This window comes from Camponotus vicinus, unplaced genomic scaffold (assembly GCF_025532165.1).
Source record: "Camponotus vicinus isolate PSW18456_S1 unplaced genomic scaffold, iyCamVici1.0 SCAF_6, whole genome shotgun sequence".
Classification (NCBI taxonomy): Eukaryota; Metazoa; Arthropoda; class Insecta; order Hymenoptera; family Formicidae; genus Camponotus; species Camponotus vicinus.
Window position 1 is genome coordinate 2,677,780 of NW_028141978.1, and position 14,422 is coordinate 2,692,201.

A 14,422-nucleotide genomic window follows, 5' to 3' on the forward strand; every position below is an offset into this window, starting at 1 on the left:
TCATAGTAATCCAAAGTTGCCGAATGGACGATGCCTGTGATTCCCTGTCTCTCCGTATCTCCGAATTCAACAGGTTGCAGCTGGTGACTGGAGAAGCCGCCTCCTCCTCGTTCTTCTTTTGCTCGCTCTTACCTTCATTCCTTCCTTCCTTCCTTCCTGCTTGCCTCCATTCCTTCCTTCGTTCCTTTTTCTCATTTTCAATTAACTAAACGCGACTTATTCTTCTGCAGTTTCTTTCATGTTGTAGGCAATACGCATGCTAATTACGCCTGTGCAATCGCTTATCACTCGTCGTACGCATATGTCTGCGAAAGCGAGATGGTAAAACGCGCCGGATAACGTCTGTTGTAAATTTACGACGGCGAGGTCCGACAATGTTTTACGATTTCTTCGTGAAGAATTAGACTCGTGATTATCGCGGCTCTGGGTAAGTTTCTTGCGAATAATTCACGGTCACGGAATCGGCCGGAAAAGGAATAAAAGTAGAGAAGGAAGAATGAAGAATCGGGTTGCATTTCCTGCCGACTTGCAACGGACCGTGATGGTCAAAGCTTAAGTCCGACGCGCGGTTCTTGATCCCTTTAATTCTCTCCTTTTATTTTTATCACGACTTTATCCACTTAGCTCTCTCAGAGAGTCGTATCTTTTGTACGATTATTGAGACGATTTTTATTGGACTCGATTTTAAAAGAATTTCAGGGACGAATCAAACCGATCTAGAAATATATTTTTACACTAAAGTGTATCAAGTACTAAGATGTTATTATATAGCAGTAACTCCTTATCTTTCTCTTTACAGGTAAGAATTCCAGACCTTTCGAATTTTCGTCCGTTCCCTACAGCACCGTTTCCGGTGGTAAGTTTGACTCACATCATATACACACTCATGCAATCTTGAAAAAATATTAAGATATTATATAAGTATAATCGCACATATATTATATAAGAGTCACGCACTTGTTCAGATGTTTTGAATATACTTTTCTCATCACATACGTAATTGCGAATTATGGTTTGAAGAAAGTTCCTTAAAATTTGAATTGATCCGGCCAATTACGAGCCACGGCCGGAAAGTCCTTAAGTCGAATCGAGAGCGTTATCGAGCTATGCAAATTTTATCGCGCGCTTCTATTTCTCGTGCGGCGAAGGCGAAACAAATGTCGCGCCATTACGTGCTTCTGTTCGACTACGTGACCATCTTATTGCTGCGTTACGACATTTATTTTATTGTTCTTTCACATGCGCGCCAGCTCTCGAGCGTGCGCTCGTAACACCGTGGCCGAATAAGTAGTGCTTCCACGATCGTAAAAGTACGGGGGAATAGGTTGAGCGAAGGCCATCGACAACGGCGATAACTATAATCTCGCCCCCCTCTCTTTACCAAACCTTTTATTTCTATTTGCAGTATTTATCGGCAGATAATATCGTTATCGAGGCGTGCCTGCCTACCTGTTTATGCACTACATTGTTGACTTTAATTTAACGTACTTGGCGTAAAAACACAAATTTTTATAATAATTATAAACTTTTATAATAATTTTATAATAAATAAAAATACTGCAAAAAGCTATAAATTTTTATAATAATTTTATAATGAATATTGCATTTGTAACAATCGCGATATTAGATAATTGGGTGTCGGAAATTTTTCGAGATCAGCGCTCGAGATTCTTCTCTCGATTTTTAATGCCTTCGATATTTTTCTGCTCGATTTTGTATGGCTTGTGGAAAGATGCCAAGATGCACAGCGAGTTATGCGAAGAATTGGCGAGCCACGAGAGAGGCAGCGAGCTGACGGATAATTGCTCACGATCTCCGGATCGCGCGAGGGTCGTCGTTGCAATTTAAACGGATTTATGGTACTCCCGGTACCTTTAACTTAGCCGTTCCCTTAGGCATCGAATTTTCGTAACCACTTGCTTGTGTGCGAGCTACTACTGCAGTAGACGCTCACACGAACTTTTCTGTCACGGTCGATCGTGTAGCTTCACGCTTTGGTAGAGCGAGGGAGGCCTCGCTAAGAGGGAAAGAGAGGGAGTCGGAAAATTTTCGGGCCGTTTATCACGATTCTCCAGATGCTCCACCATTTTCGATATTTATATTGTAGACAGTCCGACCCGCACGAAGTTAAACTGCATTTGGACGGTACGCGAGAAGTGTTTTACCGATTCCAAGTCTTCCCAAAAGAGCGATATCGCGCAAAGCTAGGAAGATAACGATCACGAGAACTTGAATGACTCGATCTTTCCCTAAGTGAGATTTTAATAGTTAATCATTGTCTTAAGTACGTCTGGCACGATCTATTTTTCTTGCGAGTCGGATTAACTGTTCGAAAAGATAGGCTATTCTTCCAATTTGATTATTTTAGAGACGTTCTAAACTAGCGTAAATTCGAAAAGCAATGGCATTAATTATTAGTTTAAGTCAATCAGTTTGCTCGCTTAATTCTTCTTAATTCTTATCGCAAACGTTTAAGAGCAATCGTATCATCGTAAACATTTCCTTGTCGCGAAAACTACGGTTGCTGCGTGTCGGAATTTCATACTTGCCAACTTCTAATCACTTTAACGACGTTAAATTTGAAATCGGAGAACTGTTAAGAGCAGCAACTGCCAGATCCGGGCGCCGCTTTAGTAGAATAAAGCGCTCGCTCTCCGTTAGTTTCAGCTTCGTCGGGAAAGGAGCAACTCGAAGACGGGTCATTGTTCTGCATTCGATAATCGTCTTCGGAGTGCCGTCGAAGCTTCGTGTTTACCCATGCTTCGAAAGTCCGTAGCGATCTTTTCTTAGTAGACTAAAGCGAAGTCTGTTAGAGCGGCACTAATCTGACGGCGATGGAGAAGCGAAGTTTCCGAGTCTCATTCAACTTGAATCGCAACTCTTCGGCTTACTCGTCAAAATTCCAAGCATCACTTTCATCAGGCACGGTTATTTCAATCTATCAATATCGACAATACTATCTGATTGCGAACTTGATATATAGACGGGGCAACAATATCTCGCCATTGATTTTTCTTCTTCATCGACAATTTTCTTACTTTGTCTAACAATTTAAAGCGAAATTTTGACATGCGATATAAATGTTGATACACAACAATAATGATTTATCTAATATTTACGAAATATTAGCTATAAACGTTCGTCGACTTGTGCTGGATATCCGTCTATTATCGTGACATAACGTCGACAGATAAAGGCTCTTATAGTTTCTGCTCCTTTCTCGTGAGATTTCGACCGCGAACGTCGTCGACGGGACGCAAACAGTTTCCGCTTCTCCGTGAGAAATTCGCGGCATTATCATGAGCAAATTTGACTTTCCGCTCTTCCGCCCCCGAAGATTCGCCGCCCCTCGAGGGGCTCTCACGCCCGCATAACCGACGGCGCGCGGCGGGTGGTCTCCGGAGAGACCAAACCGCCACGTGCATCCTGCTTTTCAGCATCCGCTCGGTAACCCGCCGCGAGATCGAATATGCATTAGACGAATTCTGGCGGTCCGCGCCTGAATCCCGAGAATTCCGTGCGACAGATGAACGTTTGATACCGGTTTAGCTCCGCCGAAAGTCGGTCACCAACTATTTACAACTGTTTAGAAATCGACGAGACAAAATTTTTTTGGACGGTTAAGGTCCGTTTTAAAACGCGTACCGCGAAGCTTGCGTTTTGATAAATTTTTTGATAAATTTTTCGTCGACATTTTCGTGACGCGCGGACTATCGAGGAAAAATCCCTGACTTTTCCGACAGTCAATTTTTATCATTCATCACATGCATGAGATATGGTAAACCGTGTTCCTATTCAGCCGAAGCTATTCGGCGCATATTCAACGCGTCATACCTTTCGTTTCGTCCACCGGAAGACAAGCGCAATCTCTCGTAGTCGATTCAACGAAGGGAGAGAAGGGAGGAGTTGCCTCTCTTCGGTGCTTTTATTCGTGCGTTCCAAGAGATGCCAAAGCTTTTATTTTCTCTCTTTCTCTCCTCCCTTCCTCTCTCTCGATACCTTGCATGTCGCGAAAGTCGAGGAAATTCACGCTCGAAGGTGCATCCTCGAACAGAGTTTCCCGGAGAACGTCTCCGCCTCTCGTTTCTCGAGCCCTTCATCCCCCCGAGCGAGCCTGGAGTGGATCGGGGGTTGGAAATTTACGCGCCACGGATTTCGCTCCTCGTTTGCCCTTCGGTCCTACGGAAGTCGAAGGTCGCTCGAGCGTACGGTGCGGATCGAGATATCTCGATTAGATATCTCGATCTCCGTTATTCCGGTCGAACGGAAAGCGAATCTTCTTTTCAGAGATCTATCTGTCGCCTTGATAACGCCCTCCTTTTTATGTGGCATCTCCCCTCGCCGAACTTTTCACGTCTATACTGTTATAATCTTATTTATGAAAAATCGAGTCTTTTCTTTATATCGCGTTATATCTCGTTGCTTTACAATTTTCTTGTTAAAAAGGAAAAAAGATTCTTGTTTTTGATGAATTTTTGATCATATAGGGCGTTTTTCAGCAAGCAACACAGGGGACAGTGTATTACTTCATCTTTGTTGATTGCCGAATGTAAACAAGGATGGCATGATTCACTGTTTTACACTGTATCCTCTGTGTCGCTTGCTAAAAAATAATCTTTCATAAATTAAAACATTATTATTATCTGATCTAAGGTCTTAATAGACATTAATAAAAAAAATAGAAAAAATTAAAGCATTTTAATGCCGAAATAAAATATATCGATAGATTTTTTGGAAATATAATATTCTTTTAAAATGAAGTAAAGAAAATATTTTACTGGAGAAATAAAGCTACTTGGACACAATTGTACACATACAAAGTTACGAAAACTTACTCTCATTCGAAAGTTCATTCATGAATATTCTCGTATAATTTTTGATATTTTTAAATCGTCAAAAATATAGCTAGACTTTTCATTTACATTGTAATAAAAACATCCCGTACCAATAGTTACCAGTGTGTGATTCCACAATGTCACTTAAATTATAAAAGATTTTTCGTACATCAAAACGTGTTTCTAAAGTTATCTTAAATATATATAAAAAAGAGGAATTTTCGAGATTGACTTAAAATTTGCTTCAATTACGTTTGATCGAGTGGCACTTTCGCCCATCTCATTTTCGATTCGTTTCTCCCTTTCGAAGCATTACGTAGAATCATCCCGCTCAAGCCCCTCTCCTCTCCCCGCGAGACATATCCGACGTAATTTCGAGAATGGAACGCGTTGTTAAAAATTAAACGGATAACGTGGGATTGCGCACGTTTGCCGGACGAACACCGAGACGCGGAGAAAAAGAGAGGGAGAGAGAGAGAGAGAAATAGACGCGATGCTCCATCGCGTGGTTTAAGGGTCGGGGATTGATCGTGCAAACGCGATTAGGCTTCCTAGGTCCCACTGTCCATTCTCCAGGCCTATCCGGCTGGAAGTGATTCCGGTCCGAATGGGGCAACATGAAATGCCACGTCTCTCGGGGATAAACCCTCCAATGACGTGGTCACGCCGTACCATCCACTCTTCTCCCTTCTCTCTTACCCTTGCGCTTTTCTCTTCCTCCCCGTCCTCTTGTTTCCCTTAACTTGGCTACTATGGAATTTCAAGAATCATCGTGAAACGTGCACGGAAGTCCGAAGTGGTTCGGCAACGAATGTTCCTTCCCGGGGCGGCACAAAAATAGGATCAAGATCCTTAATCGTTGTCGAGAAAATTCCCTTTTTTAGGAAATAACGCGCGGATTATCCCGACGCGTTAATTAAAGATTATGATCGCAGATTCGCAGCTGATCGGGATGCTCTTGACATTGGAGGATAATTTGATCATATTTATATCTCGGAATTAATTCGGCCTTTCTAAGATAAAAATTGCAAGAATAAAGAATTTTATTTTCAGAGATGTCTCTCTCGAGAGGGAGCCTGCTATTAATTAATTTGCTGCAAATTTATTTCGTATTTTATTTTTACTTACTTCGTTATATATTATCGTAAAATAACGACAAAAGTTTTCTTTGTTTATGTTTTACTCGAACGACTAATTTGTGTTAGCTGTGGGAGTTGGTCGAATTTTCTAAAATCTACGCTTCCGTGGTCGCCGTACTTTTGGATAATGTATATTTTGGTTCGAACGATAGTTTTCCCCGGCGTTCCTGGGCCATTTCGTGATTCCTCTAATGGACTTTTAGAGAATTGGAGCATGTGTCACGTAGAAAGCTCATATTAATATTGCTCTTCCGTCTCCATCTCGACCTTTCCTAAGGAAGTCCCAAGAGTGCCTGAAGGTACCGTTGGTAAGTGCGATATTTACTTTAGAATCTTGTTTCAGAAATTTCCCCCTGCGCCAGTCTTACTTAGCAAATTGATCTTTTAATTTCGTAATTGCCGACCCTTACGGCAATCGCGCAACACTTTCAAGTTTCGCCATTTCTATGCACAATTTATTTTGAATCAACTTAACATGTACACTATTTATCTTGCAATGCCAAGAGGAAGTTTCAGTTATATTTCAGGCCAAGTTTATATATGAGAAAATTATAGTATATCTTTCTTTCCAGAAAATTACAACTAATTCGACTTAAATTGCAACGCACGCGAGTAAATTATGAAAATATGATATCATCTCATTGAGCATTATTTGTCTTCGGAAGATCCTCGTTCAAGTTTATCATTGCACGTTTGCATATAACGTGCGTTTGTCGCAATCCTTTGTAATTACGATTAACATTGCGCAGTATCAGAGATCGGTCGAACGGCGATTGCATTCCTCGTTGCTGAAATCTTCTCGTGCCGTGTCGGATGTTTCGGGACTCACAAAATAGCCTGCGGAAATGCCGCGGAATACAATGTTTCGAGCCTGTGTGCTTGGTCATTAACCTTCCCAAACGAAGTTCCGCACAACTCGCCGCATTCTCTCTCTCTCTCTCTCTCTCTTTCTCTCCTCCTTTCCCTCTCCTTCTCTTCCGACTACAAAACGCGAGACCTGACACTCGCGGCGTCTATCCTCCCTTGGTTCTTGTCGGCGCGCTTGCCCCTTTGGCAATAGAGATGCATGAAATGCTCGCATGAAATCTCGTTGAATACTTGGGCAACGCTATATCGTTCGCCTAACGGCGGTGCTCCGTTTCAACGGCACGGCTGCGTCTGTTCATGTCCGATCCACAACTACTTTGGCTTGTTGCTCAAACATTACGGTTTGATACCAGTTGACGCGATAACAATTTAATAGAGACACAAAGACGTAGTTGGCTCAAAATTTGTAATTTTTCGCCGAAATAATCTATTTATAAAGCGTACGATATTTTTTTCGATTGTGCACCACATAATTGTATGAAACGCGATGTTGAAAAAAACAATGTTGAAAAAAACGATTTCCTCGCGCTTCGATGAAATTCTCTTGCGCCAATGGTGGTGATTTGATATCACGGACTATTAAACGCGTCGGAGAAATTTTGGGGCTTACTACAATTTATTTCGCGAAACTACGATTACTTTCGGGAAGTAAATGCTTGGTCGTATAACCGGGGCTCGACATCGGGGCCGGAGTATCGTATAAACGTTCATCTTGACCAATAGGTATTTGTCTCTCTTCTCCCCCTCTAGCCAAGTTACACGGTGATAAACCGGGGATCACGCTGGGACAATGGCCGTCCTTTATGACGACCCTGGAACGCGGAATATCCGCGCGTTGTATTGGAGGTATCGTGCGTACTTATAGCAGTTTGAGATTGTCCGAGATACTTGCCAATAACGTGGAAATTACATGCCAGCTACTAGGCATCTATACTCGAGCGACAAGATTATTTTTACACACCTGGTCCCCATCGTCGAGACAATAACGGGAGCGATTAACAAAATGTATCACGCGTCACTAAACTGTTATGTACATATTATATAACTTACATAAATTGGATAAAATTTTGTACATTACGCGCAAATTATAATATTTTATATAATATATAATATATATAATATTCATTACGGACACATCCCGCAACGCTGGCCATTAAATTTTCAACACTTATTATTATTACGCTCATTATTCATTCGTAATACAGTTTACGTTATATTTATCATGCAGATTCATTATCGTCGCTTTGATGTAGCGCCGTGGTAAATGCACACGAAAATGTACGCTTTTCGTATTGAATTACATTATAACGCAAAGCAAGACGATGCCGCGACTCTCGTATCCATCGATCAGTTTGTCGAGTCTCTCTCTGACGAGATTTCTCGACGCGCGACGATTCAACTGCGTGCATTCCGACGACAAAGCCACCGAAAACGAAACTAAAGATAAATAGTCTCCGCGGAGAGTGTAACGTCGTGTAACGAGAATTAAAATAAAGCGAAGCAGACGGCGAGCGATTGTCGCGATGGTCTTTTTACCGGACAAAGTGGACATCGTGATTCTCTTTATTTTCCTCGGGACCGAAACCACGAGAGCGCGAGAGTGTGCTGTGTGGATGTACTTGCGTGCGCGCGCGACACACACACACACACATACGAGCGCACGTGAGCGCAGGTCGGTTTTAATTAGAGAGCCTGCACCCTGTATTCGAGGACCGAAGCAGGCTCCCTTCGATTAAATTATTAATTAATGTTCTCCTAGAAATACCACATCGTGTCGGGACACATATACACGTGCGCGTAGGCTCGCACGCGATTCCTAACCGAGAGAATGATAAAGGAGCGCCGCTCGGCTGATGGACAAGGGACGGTGCAATTTTACGTACGTGTTTGTGTATGTGTATGCGCACATAATCTATGTCGCGCCATACATCAACGGCCGTGGCTATGTGTCACGGACCTGGATCACAAGCCGATCTCGGCCGTTATAATACTGCGTTCATGATGGACACGCCAGGGTTAGCGAAGGATACAAGTGTTTGATGTTTCACGTGGATTCTCCTTCATTTTGCTTTATTTTAGAGCGATTAGAAGGAAAATAATTCATAAATATCTCGGTATGGCTAACGTAATAATTCTGAAGTAATTGGTGTATTTTTTAATATTAAAATAAGATTGAAATGCATAAAGATATTTTATTATTGGATATATATACACACACACACATATAAAAATAATTGAATGATAATAAAGTATAAACGCGTAAGAATAAACTTGCTCGATAGTCATAAAAATAAACTATTTTCTTCATATTAAATTAATGAAGATTTGACATTTGAATATTAATACATATAATGTCGAAGTAATACATTTTCCGACAAGATAAATCTTAAAATAAAAAAAAAACGATATTATATGAATCTTTTCGCAATAAAATAAATTCTGAACGAACAAGGAGAGCAAACCGGAGAGAGCAAAGAATGGCAGTGAGGTGGAAGGCAGGAGAACGGAAAGGATTAACGCACATGAAAGTGCCCGTAGCGATTGTCGAATCAATTAAGCCTGTCTCATTATAAAGGCTGCTTTTAGGACAGAGGGGAAAGGTGCAGAGGAGAGGGAAAACGAAGGGCTTTGTTGCGGCGGTTATGGCCGCGCGACCATAGAACTGCATCTGCAATGGATCAGTTTTATGGGCGCGCGTAGGACGACGCGACGCCGACGTGCTCTTCCGCGGTCCGCAAAGCCGGCCGCAAAGTTCGTCAAAGTGCATTGTGTCGCGGGACACGGACGGATGGACGCGTCGGTGATTCCGAGGACCGCAGAGCGCGTTCCATGGAATTATCGGTGCTTCGTTCCGAATGGATTTCGGAGCGAAATCGAAGGTCGTGCGGTGAGCGTTGCTCGACCGACCGACAATCTCGGTCAACTGGCTCGCTCGAGCAATTTACGCGGTAATTTTGGGTATAACGCGAGTGAAAAGAAACGGTTAATCGAGACGGTTTAATGTAAATGACGCGATAATCGCGAAATGATGAGTCCCCATCAATGGAATCGCGTTTCGAACGGTTTCACGCTCGATTTACGCTGATTGAATGTGGCAGGCGCCATAATGAATAATAAATGTTAATTAATGTCTGTAACGCTCGTTTACAACTCCCTGCCATAAATGTCTAATCAAGGGGCAAACTTCGGCCATCTCCGGCAGCCTAGACTCCGCTCTTCTTAAGCTGTCGAGTTAGTTTCCGGGGTAGTTTCCAGCATTCTGCGCCTTTAGTTCTCCGCCTCGCTACCTCTTTCCCTGGCCTGTTCTATCCGAGGGTCCTCTCCCTCTCTTTCTCCTCTCTCGCCCTTCGCCTACTTTCGTCGACCCTCCAGTTCCATCGGCTTTTGCCATCCTTCCCTTTCGTCATATTTCTAAGTAAATTTCGTAGTATAATTAACGTTTAATAGTCGCCGTCCCTCGTCGACCGCCGTGCGATTTACGTCACAAGTGGGAACGATCCCTTCAAACTCAAGTCCGACCTCCGTCTTTTCGCATGACGGATTAACCGACCCGAACAACAGTTAACGATTACAGTTAGCGCTTAACGATTTGTCCGACTGGTAAACCGAATGGAACGCCAATAGCGACTCGTTAGTCGCGGATGATGAATTTTCCGCGGAAAATCTTAAGAGATTCTTTCTCTCGTCGCGGCTTCGCCCTCGCGCCTCGTCTCGCTCGCCTCGATGAGAGAAATCCTCCGATCCGACGCAATTGTAACAAATGTACATCGTCACGCGGAAGGGAAGATCCTTTCTTTCGTCGCTTTCGAAAAATGTGGCGCACGTTTCCCTTACGAGATAGAAAATATATCTCGCGGCCCGGTGAGCGCGAGGAGACATCTGCCGCTTTCGCTGTCCGTTCGCCTCGCCGACAGGGATAACGAGTTTCCTCCGCGGAAGCTCCGTCCTTTCGCCACCTCCTCCGCCTATCATTTTTTTCCCTCCCTTTCTTTCATCCCTCCTCCTTCGTTTCTTCTCTGTGTACGCACGAATCTCGCGGAGATCCCCGCAAATCCGGAGATCCGGAGATGTATGCCGTGTGTGACGTATTCGAGGCGCTTTGCCGCGACACGATCGGGGATCCCCGCTGTTTGTTCGCGTTTATCGAATCCATCGGGCGTTCTTGTCGTCCTTACGTAATCGACTTATAACCGTGAGACGTATCTCCGGCGCTTTTGAAGGCGAGCAAGATTTTTTTTTCAATAGCAAGATTTTTTCAATGGCGAAATTTATATGACGTAAGTGTAGTATTATACGTCAATTTTATGCCATTTATATAAAATATGACAGAAAAGTACGTTTTTCGAATCATAAATATTTGTGATTTAAAAATTGCAAAATTCTTTGTTGCTTATTTCTTATCGATCGTATTCTTTATAAATTCTATTAATTTCGCGAGCCTATTTCCGGTACAAATCCCGCACGCGAGATATCGAAAAAGGCCCACGGAGGATTAGATTTCCCGCTGCTACTTTTTCCCCGGCCGCGAAATTCTCCCGCCTACTCCGCAAGCATCTCGAGACCGGCATCGGGTAATCAACTCTGGCTGGCGGGTCCCCATGGGACGACCCAACCATCCAATAAGGATCCGCTTATCGTCGAAATAGGAGGAGAGAGGACCATTTGTAAATCGAGACGACGCTGGTTCGCTTTTGATTAATCGACGCCCGCGTCGACGTCGATTAACCGTTTAACCGCTCTCCGCCGGGATACCACGAGGTATCTCGTTTCACCTCTCCCGATTCTTTCGATTCCAGCCCCGGACTTGTATCATCTCTCCTCGCACGTTCCCGCGGGGAATACCATCAGGAGCGCGGAAAAAAAGGAAAAGAGAGCAAGATAGAGGCTATAGGAACGAGGCCAGGAGCTTCTATTATTTTTCAATTGCCCTGCCGAGCGAACACGAGGTGGGATTCCGGTATCCCGGGTGTAATTGGAGTCGGCTTTGTGCAGCGGCGAGCGTAACCGCGGCGAAATAAGACGGAGAAACGAAGAGATAAAGAATGGAATACTGTGTCCCGGATCGGACGCTCCCAGCTGGACGAACGGAAGGATTTCCAGGAGGAATGGCCAGAGCGCGACGTGAGTGGCGTAACGTAAGACGCGCGCGGACGAAAGAGCGAACAGGGAAAGGGAGGAAGAGCGGTAAAACGAAATATGCATGTATGGTACACGCCGGACAAGACGAGACAAAATGAGACAAGACAAGACACTGGCCAGCGTGATCGATCCCGATCCGGGTGCTACGCGTTCGACGGATCTCGAGGAGCTCGGTGGTCTGGTCGATGGTGCGAAATTATTCACGACTCACCGCGCGCTCGCCGTCCCCTTTACGCCCCTTTCCTCGTCGTTCTGTATTATTTAGCGTTTAATTTTATGCCGGCCGAATCGAACCACGTTGTGCGATATACGGACCGGTAAATCTGCCGGATCTCTCGGGAGGAGGAAGATCGAAGATCCAAAATCGTTCGCGAACACGATGGTCGGAAAATCAAAAGCGATCCATGATGGCTCGGACGAGATATAAAAACAGCTGCCTTCTCACGAAAGATGAAAACAAAATTCTATTAAACTGCCGCAAGGCGCGTCCCCGATTCCGAGGGGATAGTCGCGGTCGCGGCCGACTTTCGCCGCGAGTTTAATTAAACTCTCCGTTACCTACATTTTGCACGGCACGCGGATGCGAAAGCGCATTGTTAGTGTAACGCTGGCGCGGCGGTGGAGACAATTGGCGATCGTGTATCGTCGTTGCCAACCAGCCCGGGGAAGTCGATTTCCTGGCACTGGAGTTTCTCCCTTCATCCACCTCCTTTCCCCCCATATCTCTCTCTCTCTCTCTCTTTCTCTCTCTCTCCTTCTCGCACAACGCTCATTCTTCCCTTTATCTGGCGAGGCCGCGTAGGGAAGCGACATCGCTCTCTCTCTCTCTCTCTTTCTTTCTCTCTCCTCGCTTCAACTCGCTCTCGTACCTCTTTCTCTCGTTAGCGATACGAGGCCAGATACGAGATGCCGCCATTGTGAGGGAGGACTCCAACCCCGCGTTTAAAGCTCGATTCAAGTTGCAAGGGGATGATTGCGGCCCGTATTCGTTACGGCACGGTTAAATATTCGATTGAGATTTCGATTGATAAGAGATTTCACGAGAGTGTGAGAACTTGGCAGAATTAAATCGATCGTCACCTTTTCAAGACACACTTAGCGCCGCGTATCGATTTTTTTTTTCAAGACACGTGAGAGAATAAATCGAGTCGTAGATTAACTGCATAGTAAAAATTCAGGTTACATGCGCTGTGACGCAAGATACATACACACACGCACACACTTTTTTTTCCAATGAACTTGCGTGTACGTATATAATGTAAGCAGAGTGAAACTGTCTTTCACGTGACGAACAAAACTGCATGTTGATAATAACAATCGCTGTCATGAATAATTGAACATCTAATACGTCATTTTGATTAAATTTCATTCGCGCCGTTATGAAATTGCGTTTCGTAAACACTGAATTAAATAGCAACATTACTATTATGACATTACGTAGTAATGCCCTTACCGTATAATAATGCCCGCTGCGTGCAATTTATAATGCAAAATTTCTCGTTTACCGCGCCTGCTTTGTAGTTTGTTGACCCGTACAGTGGCGCTCATTCTCGCAATATTCATTACAGTCTCTCGAAGAATAAAACGCAATGTGCCTCGCAAAATTGCGTTCGTTATCTCGCGTCAACATCTTTACGTTTCTAAACGTTGCTGGATAATTTCTCATTAATTTTGTTTTCTATCTCGCTCCAGTATCGACACATGTTCAATTTATTATCTTGCTCGAGAGGCAAAGGATAACAAAATGTAAGAGAACAAAGTACACGGAAAACAAATTAAAATACTAATTGAGGCGTCGATGATATAAACATTTATTTAACCAAGAAAAAGAAGAAATTTTTGACTCGTGAATGGAGAATTTAAAAATACAGTAAACTCTATAAATCCAAGAATACGTTGTATTTCAATAATCGTCACAAAATACAAAGTATACCTTAGTAATTACAAAATTTATGTTTACTATCTCTATCATATTTTCTTCCAAGTCGATCGCAATTCTAATAACGAGCTTTTACCCAGTTTCGATCGGAAGCTATAATACTAATATCGAGGCGAGAGAGACCGGTCCTTTCTAAGCGATACTAACTATACTGCCGCAATCATCGGTATTGTTACCTTCGCCAGCGACGGCGACGACGGCGATGGGAAAGTTTCGCCTCATATTTCGGGAAATTCGTTTCCAGCTTTCACCTGCGGAAGCCATTCCTCATCATTCTCGAAGCTCGCCGAAACGAAATTCCGCCGTTTCGCCGTCGCGCCGTCGATCATTCGATTTCGCGCTGCCGATATGTAAATAATAGACCTCCCCGAGAAACATACGGCGTCGCGTATCGATGAGAATTTGCGATTGATTTGATATCAGCTTCCATTTATCGACGTCGCCGATTGCAACCTCGCGATGAATCTATATTATCGCTATGTTTGCGTGTATGCGCTACTCTT

General features: G+C 43.7%; 1 protein-coding gene across 21 annotated transcripts in view; it reads left to right on the top strand.

The window, feature by feature from the left end:
- Heph (polypyrimidine tract-binding protein 1 heph) overlaps positions 1-14,422 on the top strand; it is a 364,683-nt gene that overhangs the window by 197,254 nt on the left and 153,007 nt on the right. For 14 of the 21 annotated variants that reach the window (XM_083103263.1, XM_083103264.1, XM_083103265.1 and 11 more), the window contains one exon: positions 800-856. The exons of 6 other annotated variants lie outside the window; for them this stretch is intronic. In XM_083103263.1, the coding sequence (XP_082959389.1) occupies positions 800-856 (57 nt within the window). Of the gene's footprint in view, positions 1-410; positions 428-799; positions 857-14,422 lie in introns of those variants that run through there. One more of the 21 variants, XM_083103283.1, reaches the window with a different exon arrangement.